The 22,842-nt window shown below is 44.7% G+C and overlaps 2 protein-coding genes across 8 annotated transcripts in view; one reads left to right on the top strand and one right to left on the bottom strand.

Annotated features, from left to right (window-relative positions):
* DENND4A (DENN domain containing 4A) overlaps window positions 1-18,063 on the top strand; it is a 143,598-nt gene extending 125,535 nt beyond the window's left edge. For 4 of the 7 annotated variants that reach the window (XM_055125264.1, XM_055125268.1, XM_055125265.1 and 1 more), the window contains 9 exons: window positions 867-1,042; window positions 1,134-1,280; window positions 4,504-4,702; window positions 4,928-5,182; window positions 7,813-7,930; window positions 8,047-8,073; window positions 8,537-8,699; window positions 9,229-9,293; window positions 15,135-18,063. In XM_055125264.1, the coding sequence (XP_054981239.1) occupies window positions 867-1,042; window positions 1,134-1,280; window positions 4,504-4,702; window positions 4,928-5,182; window positions 7,813-7,930; window positions 8,047-8,073; window positions 8,537-8,699; window positions 9,229-9,293; window positions 15,135-15,271 (1,287 nt within the window). In that variant the 3' untranslated portion in view covers window positions 15,272-18,063. The remainder of the gene's footprint in view (window positions 1-866; window positions 1,043-1,133; window positions 1,281-4,503; window positions 4,703-4,927; window positions 5,183-7,812; window positions 7,931-8,046; window positions 8,074-8,536; window positions 8,700-9,228; window positions 9,294-15,134) is intronic. The other 3 variants (XM_055125269.1, XM_055125267.1, XM_055125266.1) reach the window with 1 other exon arrangement.
* A 140-nt stretch (window positions 18,064-18,203) lies between these two features.
* The window catches only part of SLC24A1 (solute carrier family 24 member 1), a 29,520-nt gene continuing 24,881 nt past the window's right edge, over window positions 18,204-22,842 (bottom strand). The window contains exons 9-10 of the mRNA XM_055124375.1: window positions 21,942-22,108; window positions 18,204-21,032 (exon numbers count right to left, since the gene is read on the bottom strand). Of these exons, the coding sequence (XP_054980350.1) occupies window positions 20,783-21,032; window positions 21,942-22,108 (417 nt within the window). The 3' untranslated portion in view covers window positions 18,204-20,782. The remainder of the gene's footprint in view (window positions 21,033-21,941; window positions 22,109-22,842) is intronic.

Raw genomic sequence — 22,842 nt, 5'->3', positions numbered from 1 at the left:
TGGCTTGTGTGAAGTAATACAAAGTTTGAGGAGTTTTATTGTTGTTGTTGTTTTAGTGGGGGCCACACCTGGCACTCCTAGATCTGCACTCAGGGACGACCTCTGTCGGTGCTTGGGGACTATATGGGATACAGGGATAGAACCCAGGATTGCCATGTACAAGGCAGGCTACCTACTCATCATACTATCCTGTAATACAAAGTTTAAGGTTAAACTGAAGCACCAGGAAAGATGCTCAAAGGGCCAGAGGCCCTGCTCTGTAGGTAGTAGGCGCAAGGTTCTGTCCCGGGCAAGACATGGGCCATATGCACCGCGGGAAGTGACCCCTGCACATCACCAGGTATGGCTCTAAAACAAAAAAGGGAAGACATTTAAAATCTAGTTTTTAGTATTTCCGATTATTGAAATAATACTACCTCTGGGCCAGAGTGGATAGGGTGCTTACCTTGCATGCAGCTGACCCAGGTTTGATCCTGACATCCCATATGGCCCCTGAGTTCCACAAGGGGTAATTTCTGAGTGTAGAACCAGGAGTTACCATTCAGCATCACCAAGTGTGGCCTTAAAAAAAAAAAAGGAGAGAGATAATACTACCTGAGACCTATTGCAGACAGTTCGTACTTCCTTTCTGAGATTGTTTCTAATCCTGAGCTTGCACTGAACCATTTCTAGATTTGTTGTTGTTCAGTTTCTGTTTTGGGACCACGCCTGGCAGTGCTCAGAGGTTACTCCTGGTTCTGCGCTCAGGTATTAATTGCTCCTGGTGGTGCTGAGAGGACCATACGGGATGTCAGGGATCGGACCCCTCCACTCTGTACTATCACTCCGGCCCTGAACAGTCTTCTAAAGTCTGGTTTCTCCCCTAGGTTCTCATCTCCAGTTGCTCTCGGTGTAGAACTTGTGATTGTCTTGTCCATGATGAGGAAATCATGGCTGGCTGGACCGCAGACGACTCCAATCTCAATACGACTTGTCCCTTTTGTGGCAATCTTTTCTTACCCTTTCTGAATATTGAAATAAGAGATTTAAGGCGACCCGGAAGGTACTGATTTATGCCTTTTTCCTTCATGGTTGAGGATCATGTTTTCCATAATGTCTTTTCTGAAAAAAAGCTCCTTTGATTCCCATTGCAGATACTTTTTGAAATCAAGCCCATCAGCAGAAAATCTGCATCTTCCGTCTTCTCTGTCCAGTGAGACAAGGCAGTCCTGCATCTCGGCATCAGCCTCTGGTCTCGACACGTCTGTGATCTCTGTCCAAGGGAATTTTGATCTAAATCGGTAATTGTGAATATTAGGAACTATGCAATTTAACAACATACATGCTACACATTTCAAAGAAGCCACTAGTGACCACTTTCAGATTTAAGTTTTTTTTGTACAATGGTCATAATCTTCCTTTCTAATTCCCAATTAAAATAGTACTAAAATACTAAAATAACCTAAATATTTAAATGATTTATAGTTTTTTAATCCCCATAGTTCAAATAATAACTCTGGGGGTGTTCATGATAACATTTATTAGTATAATAATAATGATTACATGTATTAGTATTTTCAGGGTAAAAATTCTGTAGAACACATGAAGTTTCTCATCAACCTTGTCTTCTTTTTTGCTTTTTGGTTTGGGGGCCACCTGGTGATGCTCAGTGAACAGTGTGGGGTGCCAGGAATTGAACCCAGATCAGCCATTGCAAGGCAAACGCCCTCCTTCTGTACTGTTGCTCCGGCCCTTCCTCTTATTGCTCTCACTTTGGGAATGGGATCACTTCTGACTTCTGCTCTGGAATATTTTGTTTTCCACTTCAGAATATTTAAGCATCTGACCCAGCATTTGGATCTGTGAAATTGAGCTGCAACTTCACAGCACGATGTTCTGCTGCTTTTAGCTTTACTGAGCTTCATGGATAATCTCTTGTTTTTTTACAAGACCCTCTACTGAAAAGATTGTAGTCTGATGAAGTATCAGATGATGGCTAGCATTTTGAGCAATAAAGTATTTTCAGTTTAGAAACATAACTTTTTTAAGTCATTATCAAGGCAACATGGTTCACAATAATGTGAATATTTGTCTTAAGTGTGTAATATTACTCTTCCACACCCATACCATAGTTCCAATATCCCTCCCCCACTGTCCCTAAGTGGACTTTCCACCTGCCCCCCACTTCCCCATCTCTCTTCACCCCACCTTGCCTTGAGAACCCCAGTTTTGTTGGCAGAATTCTTAGGTTCTCATTCGTCACTGTATTATTCCCTTGCTTAGTTTCCTGCTGTGCCACTTAGGAAATCACCTGGTGTTTCTCCTTCTGATTTATTTCGCTTTAATATGACATCCTTGGGTTTTTGTCATGTTGAGACTTTATTTCTTTTTCTATCTGAATAGTATTTAATTGTGTTGTTTTTGTTTTGTTTTGGGGCCACACCTGGCAGTGCTCAGGGGTTACTCCTGGCTCTGCACTCAGGGATTATTCCTTGTGGTTCTTGGGGAACCATATGAGATGCTGGGGATCGAATCTGGGTCAGTCGTGTGCAAGGCAAGCACACTACCTGCTATTCTCACTCCAGCCCCTAATATTTCATTGTGTATAAATATATATCTCACAATTTCTTCCTCTCTCCCTCTGTTGTTGAGTACTTGGGTCGCGTCCAGATCTTGACTGTTGTTAATAGTGCTGGGGTGAATACAGATGTGACCATACATCTTTTCAAATTAGTGCCTTAGTGTTCTTGGGATAGGTGCCAGCCAAATTTTTATAGTTACTGGCAAATTAAAAAATAAAGAATTCCGGGGCTGGAGAGATAGCACAGCGGGTAGGGCGTTTGCCTTGCACGCGGCCAACCCAGGTTCGATTCCCAGCATCCCATATGGTCACTCAAGCACTGCCAGGAGTAATTCCTGAGTGTATGAGCCAGGAGTAACCCCTGTGCATCACTGGGTGTGACCCAAAAAGAAAAAAAAAAAGAATTCTGACTTGTTCTTACTTGTTTTAATGCAATTTTCATTTTGAAGTGTGGTATGTAAATAAATCTACACTGAAAACAGATGTAGAAATCAGCTTTGTTTTGAAAAAAGTACCAAATACATTTTATAGACCTCTGCAGATGAATTTAGAGCAGGCGGTGGGTGGGGGGGGGACCTGGGGCCGCAGTAGGGGCACACCCAGCAGTGCTCAGGGCTGACTCCTGAGTGACATACTCAGGCATCACTCCTGGCGGGGCTCAGGGAACCATATGAGATGCCGGGAACCGAACCTGGATCGGCCGTGTTTAAGGCCGATTTGCCCTCCCCGCTGTACTCTCACTTCAGCGCCCTGACTCTTTTTATTGGAATCACATCTTCAGAAGAAGCCGCAGAGTCCTGGTGAGCCAGTGGCCCGTTTGACCTGTTTGACCCTGCAGTTCAGGCAGCCAGACCACAAATCACTGTGTGCTGTCTCTCACCTCACGGCCATGGTGTTTCTTTATTTCCTAGTTTCTCCTTGGGGTGCCTGAAAGAATAGGTGCCTGTTTCCTGCTTTTTATCTTCTGGGCCTACCACAACTCCTGCAGTAGAAAAGTTGTCCACTAGTGTTTTGAATATTTAAATTTCAGGGGCCAGAGAGATAATCCAATGGTTAAGTATTTTTCTTGCATGCCATCCCATCAGGCTTGCATCCCATCAGACTTGATCCCCAGCACCTCCTGTGGTCCCCTGAACTTGCCAGGAATGACCCCTGCACCCCTCTGGGTATGGCCCAAAAACCTCAGTTAGTTGGTCAGAGTCATTAAAGAAAATATAATGAGATTATACAACTTTTTTTTCTGTATAATTTTGCTTGCTTTATTGTTTTTAGAAAAATAGAAGTATTTCTCTTTTTTCAAATTTTTTTATTGAATCACTGTGAGACAGTTACAAAGCTTTCATGATTTTCAGTCATACAATGATCGAATACCCATCCCTCCACCAGTGCGCATTTTCCATTAATGTCCCCAGTATCCGTCCCGCTACCCCCACTCCATCTTACCTCCGTCTCTGTGGCAGGCACCTTCCTTCTTACTCTCTCTCTACTTAGGGGCATAATACAGATGCTGAGAGGCCATCATGTTTGGTTCTTAGTCTACTTTCAGCACACATCTCCATCCGAAGCAATCCCTCCAACCATCATTGACTTAGTGGTCCCTTCTCCATCCCAACTGTCTCCCAGGTGAAACCCAATTATCATCTTCCATTTGATTTACTTTATTATGTCCAACTCTCAAGGAGAAGAACATGGTCTTTCTAAGTAAAATACTGCATGGTCACCCAGAATTTGGTTCATAATCTTTCATCATTTAATCATAGTTTGGTAGTACATGATTTCAAAGTAATATTGGCACAGTTTTTAAGAAAGCTTTACATGATGGTCTCACCCCACAGTCTTGTGAGAAAAAAAAAAGTTGGTATAAAATCTGCTATGATTATGCAGTGAGATAAAAGTCAAGTTGAGACACTGATATGCTGTTTTTGTTTTTTTCAATGTCCAAGCAAATCTAAACTGCTGGAAAGTTCGTGTGCCCGAAGTATTCAGATCCCTACGGATAGGTCAAATGCAGCTCTGTCAAAATGTCCAATATTCCCTATGGCCAGGAGTGTAAGCACGTCCTGTTCTTTGGATAAGGACGACACGGGGAGACAGAAGCTCATCCCCACAGGCAGCCTGCCAGCCACTTTACAAGGAGCGACAGTATGTATCGGGGTGTTTCTCTTTCATTGGATCATTTATAAATGACATTGTTCCCTTTGTCATAGCAGTGTTAGTACCTTCAGTTTCATTATTGTCAAACTAGTAGTCCCATAAGAGTTAAAGTAACTTTCAACTCACCTAGAAATTTCTGACAGGATTTGTCATTAATGATTTGGTGTCATCAGTTGCGTATTTCTCATTGATGGTTTTCTGTTTTTGCGACAGGATTCCTTAGGACTGGAATGGCACCTCCCTAGCCCAGACCCCATCACTGTTCCATACCTCAGTCCTCTGGTGGTGTGGAAGGAACTTGAAAGCTTATTGGAAAATGAAGGTGATCACGCAATAACAGTGGCAGACTTTGTGGACCATCATCCAATTGTTTTTTGGAACCTGGTGTGGTATTTTAGACGTCTTGATTTGCCCAGTAACTTACCTGGATTGATTCTTTCTTCTGAGCACTGTAACAAGTATTCAAAGGTATGAGAGTCAAAACTCACTGAAAGGCAATGCTATCATCATTGTAATGTTTACAGAGTCCCGGTGATAAAGAAGGTTTTTCTTATATCAACAGATTATATTAAAGCATTTACAGCAACTTATATCAAAACATTTACAAGTAATGTTTTTCCTTGTAGAGTCCTGCTTTGTAGTTTTATGAAATTTATGCAAAATGGTCTCAAATTCTTATTATAGCTGGAAAAATAAACCATAAAGGATTCTGATAACTTTGTGAGTTGGCCTCAAACTGTGTTTCATACCTCCTTCAGAAACGGGCCTGCTCAACATAGACCCAAATCCATAAGTAATGTTGAGGGAAACGTAGGTATAACTCCTCAGCAGCTTGACTCTACAGTCTTTAAGGAGTTGATGCCATTGGCCAAGCAAATGGAAGCAAAGATAAACAAATACAACTACGTCACACTGCAAGTTTCTGCACCGCAAAAGAAATGATGACCAGAATAAAAAGGCATCCCACAGACTGGGATTAAATATTTACCTACACCTCATCTGACAAAGAATTAATGTCAAAAATATATAAGGCACTGATAGATTTTTTTCTTTTGGGGTCACACCTGGCTATGCTCAGGGGTTACTCCTGGCTTTTGCACTCAGGAATTACGCCTGGCAGTGCTCGGAGGACCGTATGGGATGCTGGGAATCGAACCCGGGTCGGCCGCTTGCAAGGCAAATGCCCTACCCGCTGTACTATTGCTCCAGTCCCTAGGTTTTTTTTTTAATTGAATCACTGTGAGATACAGTTACAAGCTTTCATGTTTGAGTTTCCGTCACACAATGATCAAAAACCCATCCCTCCACCAGTGGACATTCTCCACCATCAATGTCCCTAGTATACCCCATGTTTCCAACCCTCCCCCTGCCTCTATGGCTGACAGTTTCCCCCATACTTTCTCTCTACTTTGGGGCATTATGGTTTGCAATGCAGATACTGAGAGGTTATCACATTTGGTCCTTTATCTATTTTCAGTACTCATCTCCCATCTCAAATGATTCCTTCAATCATCATTGACTTAGTGATCCCTTCTTTATTCCACCTAGGGTACTGATAGATCTTTACAAGAAAAAAAAAAAAAACAGGGCCAGAGCAGTAGTCCTGCAGGTCTGATGCTCGCCTCGCGTGGGTGGACACTCAGCTCTGGGGCAGTAGTGGAGGGTGGTGCTGGGGTGATTTATACAAGAAACCCTACCTTTGACAGCCTTGTAAACCATGCTGCCTAAAATTTTCTCTTTTTAGGAGGGAGGGGGTATTGGGGCCACATGCAGCAGTGCTCAGGGCTTATTCCTTCCATGCTTAGGGGGTCACTGCGGATGGGGCCCAGAGACCGAAATTGGGTAGGGTGCTCACCTGCATGCAACTGCACTATCTCTGGTTCCAAAATAAATTTTTAAAAAATATAGCCCTGGGCGGGTGTGCACAGTGCCACATTGCCTGTTCCACCACCACACACCAGCTGGATATCTCCAGGACTGGCCACTAGGCCCTGCAGTCTACTGTAAAAATCCCTGTTAAAGAAAGAAGCGGAATAATTTTTAGGGGGTTCATTAATCATATTAAAATTTATATGCAGTCACTCTTGTCATAACTTTGTGCTTGCGCCTTTGTGATTAGTGTGTTTGTGCTCACTTGGTTCTTAATGTTGTTTTACGAAAGCTTGGACTTGCTCTTTCGTATGCTCTCACCACTACTAAACATCTCTCTGCTCGTTAACGTTATCTTCTCCCTCCTTAACACGAGTCAGCAGTTGTCTTAACGCTGAGTCAGCAGTTGTGCATGTGCGTTGGATTTTCAGCACAGGGCGAGTGTCCAAGAGAATTAACTCAGTCAGAGTTATCTGGGCCAGGATCTGGGACTGATGTCAAAGATTCAGTCTTTGAACTGATGTTCTAGATTCATCTTTCTGTGGAGCCCCAAGCATTATCTGGTCAGGAGTTGTCACGGCATCCTTTCTCACTGTGCTTCTCCTCCCTGCTCCCAGTAGAGAGCATCAACTTCTCAGTCCCTTCATTATATACAATGGGCATTCAAACTTAGCATTTTCCATACTCCTTCTTACACATACACTCTGAAAGAAATTTATAAGGCACGTTATATTTATAAACTTTATCACATAAGGATCTTTTTTTTTATTAGTGAATCACCATGAGGGTACAGTTACAGCTTTACACATTTTCATGCTTATGTTTCCATCATACAGTGTTCGAGAACCCATCCCTCCACCAGTGCCCATTCTCCACCTGCAATGGACCCAGTAGCCCTCCCACCCCCCCCACACCCCACCCCGCCTCTGTGGCAGGGCATTCCCTCCTGTTCTCTCTCTCCTTTGGGGTGTTGTGGTTTGCAATAGGGGTATTGAGTGGCCATCGTGTTCAGTCTCTAGTCTACTTTCAGCACACATCTCCCTTCCCGAGCGGGTCCTCCAACCACACTTTACTTGGCGTTCCCTTCTCTGTCCGAGCTGCCTTCTCCCCCAGCGTGTGAGGCGGGCTTCCAAGCCATGGAGCCAACCTCTGGGTACTTATTTCTACTATGCTTGGGTGCTAGTCTCCCACATAAGGATCATTAATGGATGTTTTTCCCTACCACCCAGATTCCCCGCCACTGTATGTCTGAGGATAGTAAATATGTTCTAATCCAGATGTTGTGGGACAACATGAAGTTGCATCAGGACCCCGGCCAGCCCCTGTACATCCTCTGGAATGCCCACAGTGAGTGGCGTCATCGCACTGGGTGCATGGGCGCAGGGGAGTCTCTGCTGGCTTTGAATAAGCTACACGAATGCAAAACTGACTTTCATTTTACTCTATTACTTTTTCTCTTACAGGTCAAAATCGTACTCTTTTGTTTGAGAGTGAGTGTTAAGTTTGATATTTTTAGTGCCACCTTTCATGAACATAAAGGGGGTTTGGAACTTGGGTTCGGTTTTTATTTTTGCCTTTCAGGGCTGCTCTGCCTATGCCATGGGGTTATTTTGTTAGAGTTCTGCTTTCAGCACACTGCTTGTCCCAGTTTCTTCTTTTCAATTTGTTTGTTTGTTTGTTTCCATTCCAAGCTGCTGACTTAGAATTTTCTTCTGGGGCTATATTAAGGGAAACAGTATTTGTGGTTATTGTCTATTTGAGGCAAAAAAAAAAAAAGCCTGTTGTTGGGGGTTGTTTTAATAATTATTTGTTTGTTTAATTCTTATATTTATATTACTTTATCAATTCCCATCATTTATTTTGTTCTTCCATAATAGCTATGATTTGCTCCTTTCTTTTATTTTCCTTCCTTCTTAGAGCATTTTCCTTTACCTACTCTTTGTTTTTTTACAGCCCAGAAGTATCCAATGGTCCACTTATTGCAAAAAGGTGATAATTCATTTAACCAGGAGCTCTTGAAAAATATGGTAAAAAGCATAAAAATGAATGATGTCTATGGGCCCATGAGTCAAATCTTAGAAACACTGAATAAATGTCCTCACTTTAAAAGACAGAGGTGAGTCATTTTCTCTCATGAAGAGGTCACTCCCCTAAGCCTGCATTTCTCTGAGTGGGCAGTGCCAGCCCTGGGGGTTGGGGGACTAGAATGGTCCAGTAAAATTGGGGGGGGTCACATTATGTTTGTTCATCGAAAAGTAATTTGGGAGAAGCAGTGTAGGGGCTCAGTTCATTCAGCACCTCGTATTGTCTCCTGAGCCCCACCAGGAATAATCCCTGGGCTCAGAGCCAGGAGTCAGCCCCGAGCACAGCTGGGTGTGGACCACCACCCACCCCCCCCCAAAAAAAAAAGAAGGAAAGGATGCAGAGGAAGAAGAAAAGGAAGGTTATTTCAGTGGGCACTGAGTGATTTGTTTCTGAGGGGAAGAGAGACCAGATACACCTGCAAACCCCTACACTAAGCAGAGCCGTATTGTTTGCTTAGTCATTTCTTAGAATAGCACACTTATATTGTCATCAGAATCTCTGTAGAGAATACATAGAACATATGGATCCTAATATTTTCTTCACTTTTTTTTTCCTCCTAGGAGTTTATATAGAGAAATACTATTTCTGTCACTTGTGGCATTGGGAAGAGAAAACATTGATATCGGTAATTCAGCATAATATATAATATTTATATACCATGGAATAATTTTCAAAGCATGTTGGTAGTATTTGTTATTATGTTAATAGGATAATTATTTCTTCAATTTTTTGAAAATCTTATGTGAAAGATACATTTGAGACTTGAGTTCTGTTAGTTAGACCAATGATTAATAATAAAAGCTGATCCTTGTTTGTTGGGAAGACACAGCCAGCTCTGCTCAAGGAGTCCTCCTGGCTCTGTACTCAGGAATCACCCCAGCATGCTCAGAGGAATAGATGTGGCACCGGATATCAAACCCGGGTCAGCTTCATGGAAAGCAAGAAAGCCCTCTAACTGCTGTACTGTCGCTCTGGCCCCAAAAGCTGATTCTTTTTTTTTCATTTTTTATTATTGAATCACCATGAGGTACACAAACTTTCATACTCGTGTTTCAGTCATACAATGATCGAGTGCCTATCCCTCCACCAGTGCCCATTCTCCACCACTAATGGTCCCAGTATCCCTCCCACCACCACCACTCCTTCCCCTCCTACCCTACCCCGCCTCTGTGCAGGGCATTCCCTTTTGCTCTCTCTCCCCTTTTGGGTGTTGTGGTTTGCAATATAGGTATTGGATGCAATATAGGTATTGAGTGACCATCATTTGGTCTATAGTCTACTTTCAGCTCACATCTCCCATCCCAGGCAGGCCCTCCAAGCACCCTTTACTTGGTGGTCCCTTCTCTATCTGAGCTGCCTTTTTCTCCAGCATGTGAGGCCAAAAAGCTGATTCTTTTTTTTTTTTTTTTTTTGCTATTTGGGTCACACCCGGCAATGCACAGGGATCATTCCTGGCTCATGCACTCAGGAATTACCCCTGGCAGTGCTCAGGGAACCATATGGGATGCTGGGATTCGAACCCGGGTCGGCCGCATGCAAGGCAAACGCCCTACCCTCTGTGCTATCACTCCAGCCCCAAAAGCTGATTCTTTTTATATGTATTTTACTGTAGCAAATGCTTTCCATGTATAATCACACATAATTCTCCCCAGAGCCATAGGTGAGGGGTACTATTATATTGTTGAGGGCCCAGGGTGATAGTACAGAGAAAAGGGCGCTTGCCTTGCACGCGACCCATGAGGTTTGATTCCCAGTATCCTATATGGTCCCACGAGCACTGCCAATCCCTGAGCACAGAGCCAGGACTAAGCCCTGAGCACAGCCGGGTGTGGCCCCAAAATCAACCAAATAAAAATTTAAGAAGTGAAAACGTAGGATTTAGTCTTAACTATTTACTATTTATTTTGTTCTTTCTTCATTCGAGAAGATCCGAGTTTTTTCTGGAATCATTTTTCTTCAGCCTGAAAAAAATCCCTTTTGAATACCTTATAAAGATGGTTTTCTAGCCACAAATTCTTTCCTTCTACCTGGAAATGTTTTAATTGAGGAGACTGGGGATCTACCCAGGTTTCTGACTGAAAATAAGAGCACCGAGCAATTTCAGTTTCTAACTTCATGCGCGCATCTGTTGTCATGCCCCTGATGACATCACGCCTGCATTATTAGGAAGGATGCAATCCTTAGGCCAAATACATACTTAGTAGCTCCCTTTTTTTTTTTTTTTTTTTTTGGCTTGGTCATCTCTCAGCTCTCCCATTGGCCTTCTTTTGATTTCCACTCCCAAGTCCAGCAAAGAACAGAACTAGCCCTGGGGACAGCAAAAGAAGGAAATGATTGACTCTGAGACATTGAGATGCTCCAGCAGAGTTTGGGTATTCCGTCAGAGGAATCCTGGTGTGAAGAAGCTGGTGAAGTGCTCTGGATGTATACAGTTAATCTGGCTCGAGTGGCCCTTACCAGGCTGCCCAGTTTCAGTCTCTTTGCGCTTACGAGACTACGCCAAAGGCCGTGCTGTACTCAGACTTAACAGAGACAAACACGGCTCTTTATACTCAGCAACACTTTGACTTCTAAAGTGCCTGCCATACTCTTGCAACCATAGCTGTCACCATAGAAATGCTGACAGTGTGTCAGATGAGTAAGTTCCAGTAAACAAAAATACACTGTAAATGCAAGCCCAGTGGAGGGCTTTAGTCCAGTGTTTTAGACCAGTGTTTTAGTATGTGTGAAATAAGGAAATGAGGGGCTAGAGCCATAAAACAGCGGGTAGAGTGTTTGCCTTGCACACAGTTGACCTGGGTTCTATCCCTGGAACCCCACATGATCCCCCAAGCACCGTCAGGAGTAATTCCTGGGTGCACAGCATGGAAGACCACCAGGTTTGGCAAATAAATAAATAAATAAATATAAAATGACCCAGAGAAACATAATCAGAGAACATGAGACAGAAGTCACATTAAATGATTAATAAAATGAGAAGGTAAAAACTACTTAGAATTAAGGACTATTTGGAAGAGACTAAAGGAAATACAAGTATTTAACTGTTTATTCTATTTGTAAGAAACTCATGTCTAGGGGCCAGAGGGATAGTATAGAGGTTAGGGTGATCACCTCCCTCATAACTGACCTGGATTCAGTCCCCAGCTCTGCATAGAGGCCCCCCAAGCCACACCAAGAGAAATCCCTGAGTGCAGAGCTAGGAGCCATCCCTGAGCACTGCTGGGTGCAGCCTAAAACCCAATCCCCAGTAACCCCCAGGTACCCCCACCAAGCACTGCCAGGAGTCATTCCTGAGTGCAGAGCCAGAAGTAAGCCTAGAACATCTCCAAGTGTGGCCCCAAAAACAGAAAAAATAAAAGAAATATTTTTAAATTACTGCAATCAGGAATGAAAGATTATTAACAAACAGATCATGTAAAAGGAAAGAAATATAATAAATAATTCTCATCAATAAATTAGTTAACTTAGAGAGACAAATTTCTTTTTAAAAATAGAAAAACTATATAAAACTGAAGAAACAAAGACTGGAGAAAGAAGGCTGAGTGCACGCTCTGCATGTGGGCGTCTGGGTTTGATCTCCGGATCATATGATCCCCTGAGCATTACCAGGAGATATTCCTGAGCACCCCTTTGAGAGTTGCCTCCCCCACAAAAAAGGAAAATAGAAAAATTAATAGACCTGAACAGGAAATTTAACTAGAGATCAAAAATTTTCCACAAAGAAACGCCCAGGACAAAACAGTAAAATACTTCGAGAAGTTTAAGTAAACTAACACATGGGCCCGATGTTTGTGTCTCCCTGCTTCCCTCCCTCCCCAAGTTCTCACGTGGAAGCTCTAAAGTGATGGGATTTGCAGACAGGCCTCTGGGAAGACACAGGTTGAGAGGACAGGGCTCCCACACAATGCATGCGTGTCGTCACCAGAAGAAGAGATCTGGCCCTTTGTCACTCAGGCAGAGAGGATACAGGAGGAGATAGCAGGCCACGAGGATGCTTCAACCACGCAAAGAAGGGCACCTGCTCGGGGACACTCAGGCTTAGCAGCCTGGACTCAGTCGTCCTTCACAAACTCATTGTGACTTTGTCAGTGTTATTATGGTCAGTTGTCAATACTCTTTTTAAGGAGTTGTTATTTTTGTCTGGATTAAACCCAGACAGAGGCATCACCAGACAAGAAAACTACAGCCAGTATCTATTGGTAATACGAGCTCAAAAATCCTCAACAAAATCCTAACAGAGAAAAGATTCTATGCTGTGATCAAATGAGATTTATCCCAGGAACACAAGTTTGATTCAACCTTGATGTTAATCAATGTAATATGCCTTATTTGTAGAAGAAAGGGGAAAAGCCGCATCTTAAACAAATAAAACCCTAGAGATTTCACACACACACACACACACACACACACACACACACATGCACGCACACACGCACGCACTCACACATGCACGCAAGCAAGCACATGCACATGCACACCTGTAGATTAATACAGCAGGTAGGGCACTTGGCTTGCATGTGTCCAGCCCAGGTTCGATTCCCAGCACCCCATCTAGCCACCCAAGTTTTGCCAGGAGTGAGGCCTGAGTACAGAGCCTGGAGTGAGCCTTGAGCATTGACAGTGTGTGTGTGTGTGGGGGGGGGGGTTGTGGGGAAGGGGAGGTAGGAAGAAAGAAAGTTCTAGGCCAGGGAGCTGTAGAGGGATTTAGGCACTTGTCTTGCATTTGGCCAACCCTGATTCAATCCCCAGCACCGTGTATAATCCCCCACACCCCACCGGAGCACTGCTGGGTATGGCCTCCAAAAGAGAAGAGGGAGTGAGGAAAGAAGGGAGGGAGGGAGAGAGGAAGTTCTGTCTACAGAGATGTCACAAAGAACAAAATACTTAGACATTTAGCTACAAAACCAGGTAACATATGTACAATGGAAGCTGCAAAGTGTTGGAGAAATAAAGAAGACATAAACAGTGAACACATTCCATATTCGTGGAGTAGAAAACTAATATTCTTGAAATATCAGAACTGCCCAGAGCAGTCTACAGATTCAGCACAATTCCTATCAAACGTCCCAGTGCGGTTTCTTGCAGATGCACAGGGAAAGCCATGGCAAGCCAGTAGGGAACTCTAGAGAACCCCAAGTCTCCGAAACGAACTTGAAAAGGAACAAAGCCAGGGGAACCGCACTTGCTGACTTTAGAACTAAACTGAAAAGCTGCAGTTAGAACAGCAACACTGGCAGTGGCAGCCGCACGGGCACCGGAGACAGAGAGATGGTGGGAGAGAATTGAGAGCCCAGAAATCCCCTCTGCACGTCGAGTCAAATGAGTGTTGGCCAGAGTGCGGGAGCCCAGTGGCAAAAGGGAAGTCTTCTCAGCAGTTCTGCTGCTGTGGCACAGAGAGGTGGCGCTCCTGGCGGGCTCCGGGGACCCTGTGCGGTGCCAGGGCAGCTGCACGCAAGGCAAACGCCCTCCCTGCTGTGCTATCCCTCTGATGCCATATAATCATATAATGAGATGTCAGCCACGCATAAAAGGAGGGAAATTCTGCCACATGCTTCACCAGGGGGGAGCCTTGAGGAGCAGAGGAGTCACCAAAAGACTACTATCTTATATGATTCTGTTGAGGAGGATCATGAAACCAGCAAGAGAGAGGTATTTACTAGAAGTAGGGGAAAGGGAGAGTGGGAATTGTTACTTAATGGATACAGAGATTCCATTTTACAAGAGAAAAGCATTATGAGCCAGATAGTTACAGTACTTCTGAATGTATGTAATGCCATACGGTTTAAAATGGTCACAGTGGGGCTGGAGCAATAGTACAGTGGGGAGGGCGTTTACCTTGCTTGAGGCTGACCCAGGTTTGATTCCCAGCATCCCATATGATCCCCCAAGCACTGCCAGGAGTAATTCCTGAATGCATGAGCCAGGAGTAACCCCTATGCGACACCGAGTATAACCCAAAAAGAAAAGAAAAAAAAAAGGTCACAATAAGCCTGGAAAGACAGTTCAGCAAAGAAGGCACTTGTCTTTCACGCAACCAACCCAGGTTCAATCCCAGGCATCACATACCATCCCCCATGCCCTCCGAGGAATGATCCCTGAGCACAGAGCCAGGAGTAAGCCCTGAGCACTGATCCTTGAGCACTGCCCAAACATGGCCTCAAAAAAACAACCAACAGAGAATAGTTACTATGGTAATTACTAGACACTCACCACGTAGAAATTTGGAAAAAGTAATTTTAAAAAGTGATTTTATTACAACCTTTAATTTCACTGATTTCCGTAACTGAGCTTTGAAATGTGGCCTGGGCGCTTGAAGGACCCGTCCCACACCTGAGGTCCTGTGGCCCCGTAGTCAGCACTAAGACCAGTAGATTCCTGGGTGGGTCTGAGGTTTCACAATAATTTGATCGTTGTTAGCAACAAATATGAATTTCCCTTGTTTTTATTTCCCCTTGCGTGTCTACAGATGCTTTTGACAAGGAATACAAGATGGCGTACGATCGGCTCACCCCGAGTCAGGTCAAGAGCACCCACAACTGCGACCGGCCCCCCAGCACGGGGGTGATGGAGTGCCGCAAAACCTTTGGGGAACCTTATCTTTAGGAGATGTGTGTATGCTCTCGAGATGTATTTATAGTCTGTGTGTATAAAGTAACACTTTTAGACTCGAAGCTTTTTTCCTTCAATTTTTGAAAATGCATTTGTAAATGGTTCCGAACGCTGAGATTATCGATGTACAGAATGTTTCAGGGACAGAATGGGGAGCAAGCCACTTCTGTTTCCTCTGTCGTTCTTTTTCTCTCTTTTTTTTTTTTCTTCCATTCTTCTGTAACAAGTGATGAAGTATTTTTATGGTGAGGAAATCCCTAAACAAAATTAGTTACTATAAAACAAAACAACTATCTTAGGGCTTCTCTTGGGAGAGACGGATTGTGGGAGGAGGGCGGTGGGGGGGGGTGGAAATCACGTATGGATCCTACACAAATGTAAGATAAATGTATCTCCTGTTTTTCATAGATTATTCAAATGTTTTAACCATGGAATTGTATTATACATATTTTAAATTGTTTATAGTAAGTTGATATTTTTTTTAATTTTTAAACTTAATATAGCAAACCTAAAATGAACTTAAACTTACGGAGTAAGCAATGAAGTGCTTATTTTCTCTGCTATTTGAAGTCATGAGTGCAACTCTAGGTCGATTCATGGACATGCATATATTTATTACTTGGGGGATGATTCAGAAATGTCAGTGTAGGGTCAGGGTTGTCCAAGGATTGCCTGCAGAGAGGCAAGCCGAGATGCCAGCTGCCCAGACCGACCTGATGAGGCTGGAGGAGAACAGTGGCTATGTCTGCTTCTGCAGAATCAGGCCTGACATAGCCTGATTCCAGAATGTTCCCTGTTGCTGAGTACCAGTGAGTACCCAGGGGAAGGAACTTCTGAAGCCAAGTACCAATGTAAATCTTGGTCTACATGAACAGTCTAGCTGCCAGAAAGATAGTAGACCTGGGAGGGCACTTGCCTTGCATGTGACTCACCTGGGTTCGATCCCCAGCATCCTATAAGGTCCCCTGAGCCCTCCAAAAGTGGTTTCTGAGCATAAAGTAGGAGTAAGCCCTGCAGACCACCCGATGTGACTCCAAACACCTCCCCCCCAAAAAAAGTCTACATGAACACTTATGTTGGCAATTCCATTTACTGTATTTCAGATGTTCCCCTTATTTTAATAGCTAAACTATTCGGCATGAAACAAATTGAAGTATAAACTAGTTTATCAAAAATATGACCTACTAGAGTATTATGTTGATATTATATATTTTAAATATATTTTCAAAAGTAGCTCTCTAAAAGTACAGCCCAGATAGAATTTCCCATATTGTGGAACTTTTTCAGGGAGTCTTCAGAATCTGAAGTTTATAAAACTTAACCCAGAAATATTCAGAAATAAGACAATAAATTGAGTGTTTAAATATCATGGACATTAAATAGTCTCATAAAAAATATTTTTAGTGATGTTATTTCTAATAGCATTTTCAGTGGGTAATTTCTGATTTTAAAAAATGTTTGGTAATTTGTATTATTCAGAGATTTTCAGTATGTATGTATCTATATGTGCACACATAGGCATTAATGAAGGAATTCTCTGGCCAGTTTCAAAGAAGGGTAGGGGGGTGGAAACAGTCCCAAGTGGTGGGTATAGAACCAGGAGAACCCATCACATTGGGTCTGAAGAGCTCAAGGAGCATTGAGACTTGGAATCAGTTTAGCTTTGGGGGGAAAAAACACACACAATTTGAGTTCAAAACCAACTCAGTTTGAACACAAATTGAGTTCATTAGTGACAAGTACTAACTAAAGCATTCCACAGCTTTCTACTCCAGGAAATAATAGGGAGAATTAAAAACTAAAATTCTAGTTCACTTAGTTCCAGGCTAAACTTGTTTACTTGAAGAATCTGGTGCTATGCTCACCTCCCTGCCTCCTCTCTGTGAACCCCGCTCTGGTCTTGCCTTCTTCAGCCTCATTCGAGCTTCACATCCTGGTTGAGTCTGTGTTCTCTACACTCGTCAGAAGTTGTCAAATGAGAGAAATATTTGTTAGATTAGCCTTTGGGCATTAACCATCCAAAAATAAAATCTTTTCAAATTGGTGTTCTATTTTGGTTTGGGAGGGATAGGGTTGTTTCAGGTTTTATCCCCCTTTATTATAACAACTTTTACAATTATTTAACTTTTCTATAACACGAGATGTAAGAATCTTGGTTTATAGATGTAAATGTCTAGCCAAAAAATTAAGTCCCTTTTTAATTAAAAATTAAGTCCCTACTGAATTTGCAAATTTATCTAAAAAATTAATGTAATTTTATCTCCTTTCCATACTTCAGATGTTAGAGTTTTGTTTTGCTTTGGTTTGGTTTTCTTTACCATGATTTTATTAACCCAGGAAATATTTCTTGTACCAATTCAGTGTTTAAAACTTAAACCTACGGGGCTGGAGCCGTAGTACAGCGGGTAATGTTTGCGTTGCACACAAACAACCCGGTTCAGTCCCTGACATTCCACATGGTTTCTGGAGCACCTCCAGGAGTAATTCCTGAGTGCAGAGCCAGGAATAACCCCTGAGCATTGCCAGGTGTGTCCAAAACAAACAAACAAATAAACAAACCTGAAACCTAAAACAGGAAACGCAAGTGGTGAATTTGGCTCAAAATCCATCCTTTAAGATAACTATCCGAACTTTCCTTTATTTCTCTCCATTGACCGTACATTTCGGAGAGTCAGTACTGACCATGATGAGAGAAATATAACCTTTTGCTGCATTATGTCTTTCATTTTCTTATTCTTAGTTCTGTTCATATGTTGAATAGTTGAAAATAAATTATGTTCTCCTGATCTAACTCTCCCTACTTCCTCCCATGTGTTTTGAATGTCACAACATTTGTGACTTATGTCATATTTTGATAAACAACTCTCTGTTTTGCAGCACTGGGGATCAAACCCAGGACCTCACATGTGCAAGCCATGTGCTCCTCCACTGAGCCACACCCACTCCCTTCATATTCAATTTTTTTTCTTCCTTTATACGTTTATATTTTTCTGATGGGATTGGAGTGGGGGAAGCTTTTACTTTAAAGCTCTAAAACCACCTGCTGGTTTATTAGAAGGTTTCATTGGAACCTTATGCCAGGGCCTGAGCAGAGAACAAAGGGAAACACCAAAACGCTGGTGCCAGCTGGCCTTGGTGTGGCACCTCACTGGCTGCCCCTATTCCAGTGCTCTTCCCTACAGCAACTGAGGAGTGAGGCCGCTTAATGAGGCCATAAACTACTGATCTAATGTCCGTGGCGTGTGGAATGAGGAGTGCGGCATCAGGAATGAGGGTAACCAGCTGACAGACATGGAATCTGAACCCAATTCCAGGCTCCCCGGTCCTGCGCCATCCAACCAAGAGTCCGAACGCCATGGATGAACCCATCCACATTTGTAAAAGCAAATACCATTGTGGCTCGGAATTTATTGAGGTTTAATAACTGTCATTTCCAAAGAGTGGGGATCCCGGGGAAGTGAGGCTGGTCAGTTAGTCACCATAGTAAGGGATGGATCCCGGGCCGGAGGCTTCCACGGCGAAAGGTTCGGTTCGTTTCTTCCATGTCCCATGGGCCCTGCCCTCTCCTGGTCTTCCGTGAAAACCCTCGAGTGTGAGATTAAAGCCATTACCTTCCCTAGTCCTCTACGACAGGCGAGCCCCTTTGGCTTCAAAACTAGCAACCGCATTCTTCCATTCTTCCATCTCCAGTGTCCCTCTCGCGCCACCGAGTGCAAGGCAAAGCCGTGTACAGCAGATTGAATAAACAGGCGTTGAAAATCCAACCTGAAATGTTTCCTTTTTGGGTTGTTGGGGTAAGACAGGTATCCTTTACTGTCCTCAGAGGGAGCCACACTTCTCACCCTTTTGTTACTGTGCCGTTGAGCATTTTAGAAACGGCTCCCTGATCATTGTCTTCAGAGCCCCTTGTAAGTCATACTAGAAATCAGTCCTCATGGGGCTGGAGCGATAGCACAGCGGGTAGGGCGTTTGCCTTGCACGTGGCCGACCCGGGTTCGATTCCCAGCATCCCATATGGTCCCCTGAGCATTGCCAGGAATGATTCCTGAGTGCAGAGCCAGGAATAACCCCTGTGCATCGCCGGGTGTGACCCAAAAAGCATAAATAAATAAATAAAAATCAGTCCTCATAATTTGTATGCAGGCTTACATACAAATTCAGTCGTGCCCTTAGGGATCTCTTACTTTAGAAGCTTATTCGGTTCTACTGACCTTGCACTCTTTCCTGTGGTCTGTTTCTTGGCCTCCTCCCAACTCTGTGCTTGGGGGTCATTGCCAGGGGTGCTGGGGCTGGAACCCAAGCCTGCCCTTCGCCTGTCGAGCTTTCTCTGGCCCTTGGACTTTTGTATTGGGTTACACCCAGCAAAGCCCAGGACTTACTCATGGGCATAGGGCTCAGAAGACCCATATGGGATGCCGGGGATCAAACCCAGGTCGGTTGTCTGCAAGGCCAGTGCTCCACATGCTGTCCCATCACTCCAGCCCCAAGGCTCCTGGAATCTTTCTGAAATCACTTCCTTCTCCCTGGCTGGTGGCAACTGTCACTTGTAGAGGACAGTGTGTGTGGGGGACAGAGCCTGCACTGCTGTGGGAGCATCTCCTGTCCCTTCAGTGACCGCTAGACAACACCACCAGTGGGTTTTCTATGGCCCCACTTTTCAAATAGTCCTTAGAATAGTTTTATTTCCCCGATATTCTTGCCTTTCAATTAAATGGCAAGTTACTCATTTTAATTTGTGGGACTCCTTATTTTCATTTCACTTTTCAGAAATGCAACAGCTAATGTATTAAGCTACAAAATATTAGCATGTGTTGTAGCAGGCTGTTAGATGCAGTGCTACTTTATTCCTGTTAGACTGTTTTTCCTCTGCCCTCGGCTCCTCATTGTATTTGGTCTTGGGGCCACACCCCACTGGGCTCACTCCTGGATCTGTGTTCAGGAACCACTCCTGGTGGTGTTCAGGGGACCCTGTGGGGTGCCGGGAATCGAACCCGGGCCAGCCGCTTGCAAAGTAAGTGCCTTACCCTCCGTGCTCGCTCTCTCTACCTTCAGCTTCAGCTTCTTGAACTCACCCGTGGCTGAATCTATAATGATGGCAAGAGGCAGGTGCAGGAAAGGGCTCTGGGGAGTAGGTTATAGATTGCATCTGAATCCATGAGAACAACAGCTCTTGGGAACCACCAGGGAACGGGGAGGGGGTGGGGAGGCTTGTTTTAACGTCACTGCACTGGCCCCAGCCCTCACCTTCACCCCCAGGTGTCTGTCCTTGAGAAAACCCTCCGCCGCCTCCTGCCAGCCTCCCTGAGCTACTGTCCAAATGAGCATCCCAGCCCACAGTGAGCTGCCAGTGTGTCGGAGACCAGTTATCCTTCCAGATAACCTTCCTGTCAGGCTCTCTGCCAGGTGGCTCAAGCTCTGAATCTTTGTTTTATTCATGAACAAGATGCGGCGTCTCCCAGCATGATTTTGTCGGTCCCTGTCCAGGGTGAGCCACAGTGGCTGAAGTCAGACAGATACAGGACAGGAAATGATCCGATCCTCCAGCATCACACTGATGATCAGGAATGCAAAGTAGAGGAGGAACATGGTGAAGCCCAGGATCTTGTTCATTCTCCACTTGCACGATGCGATCGAAGAGATCACAAACAGCAGCATGAGGAAAAGTAACACAATCGCACAGAACAAGCCGTTGCTGCTGACTGGAACGGGCTGGAGGCCATTGATCAATGAGAAGAGCAACCAAGGGATGGGCAAGCTGCAAGACAGGATGCAGTGTGACCATTTGAATGATCACAGTATTTCCCACTGTATTAACCACTTACTTTTCTGCAAAATACAGAACAGGCACCATCAGGAGTAATTCCTGAGTGCAGAGCCAGGAGTAACCCCTAGTCATTGCCAGGTGTGGCCTAAAACCTAACATCATAATATAATAAAACTCAAGTTCTCTTGGGCATCTGCTTTCTAAAATCCATACTTCATGCCTTGGGTATAACTGACCCAACGTGGTTGATGTGTGCGTTTTTATTTTATTTTTTTTTTGATGTGTGCATTTTTAGTCTCTAAATCTGTAAGATGAACTCTGAGCATATTTTTTTTTAATTTTTTAATGGCGGGGCTCTCTTTCGCCTGTTTGCCTGTCCCATTCACATATGCACGTAAACAGATCTGATAGGAAGGAACCCAGGGCAGGAGGAAAATGAAAATAGCCCAGGCGCTCTGCTCTGGCAGAGGTGAGGAGAGACGGGAGCAGGAAAGGGGTCTGCACACTTGGCTGAAATGCTTCCAGAGCCTCTCACCTGGCACCAGCCCAAATGCAAAGCCGCAAGAATATCAGGAAGCAGGCTGGAGTCCTCGCTTCCTCCCCCCCACCTCCCTTGCTCTGGACACTGAGCGAAGTATCAGACTGAACTTGGTAATGGAGTCTAATGGCCTTCATTTTTCACTTAATCTATAAATTCCAGTCAGTTTCACTTCAGGCAGCCTTTCAGCCCATCTGCTTGTGATGAATGGACACTACTCTGTGCCTTATAGAAACGAGCCACCTAGAAATGCCCTTTATTTCATGGATAATTAATGAAGCGGAAAAAAAAAGCAGCAAACCGAGCCAACAGAACGTTTCAGATTTGATATGCCTTGGGAAGTCACTTCGCCGCTCACTCACCCCACAGTGATGTCGAATATGTTACTGCCCACCGAGCTGGACACGGCCATGTCTCCCAGGCCCTTCCGAGCAACGATGACACTGGTGATGAGGTCAGGAATTGACGTGCCAGCGGCTAGAATTGTCAAGCCCATGATCTCTTCAGAGATCCCGATGGTCTCGCCCACCTGGTAAATAGCAGCAGTCGTTGGGAAACCATAGCAACATCACGAATCGGCACGGGCCTGCGGGCTTGAGTGCTAAAAGTAGGTAAAGGAAGGGCAGAGGTTCCTCTGGGAGCGGGGATGGGGGGGGTGAAGAATCCACCCCGATGTTTAGGGAACGAGGTGGTTCTTTTCCAGATTAGACTACCGGATCACCCCTGACTCATGCCCCTGCAATTTGGCCTGCCCCAGAGAACTGCCCTCCGAACCCCGTTCTGGGCACGCTTCCATCGCCGCAGCCAGGGACCGAGCCAGAGGCTGGGGTCAGCCGTCTGAGGCGTGCAGCCTGGGAAATGAGGGCAGCACAGAGACAACAGTTCCGGGCTGCTGTGGAGTCCAGTGTTCGGGGAGAGCCAGAGCCCTGGAGCCTCAGCGGAGGGGGACTGGGACACCCACAAAGAAGCAGCAGAGATGAGCTGCTTCTCCCAAGAACACAGTTGGACAGCGGCCCAGAGCCTGGTGTGGCAAGAAGGGGTGAGGCTGGTCAGGAAGGGGCAGTGGGGCGTGGGGCTCAGGGGCGGAGGGCGTGGGCTGGCTCCCCAACTCCACACAAAATATGGTGGCCAGTGGGAGCAGAGGGCCCAGGGCCGCCCGTGTCCTGGGAAAACTGGACAGCACCTCGCCTCACCGGCATCACAGTCGGCTCCGAGCCCTCCCAGACAGACAGAGGCCTTTGCTCTGGTCACTCCCCGAGATGG

The sequence above is a fragment of the Sorex araneus genome, chromosome 2, assembly GCF_027595985.1.
Source record: "Sorex araneus isolate mSorAra2 chromosome 2, mSorAra2.pri, whole genome shotgun sequence".
NCBI classification, from domain to species: domain Eukaryota; kingdom Metazoa; phylum Chordata; class Mammalia; order Eulipotyphla; family Soricidae; genus Sorex; species Sorex araneus.
This window is presented reverse-complemented; position numbering and strand designations above follow the sequence as displayed.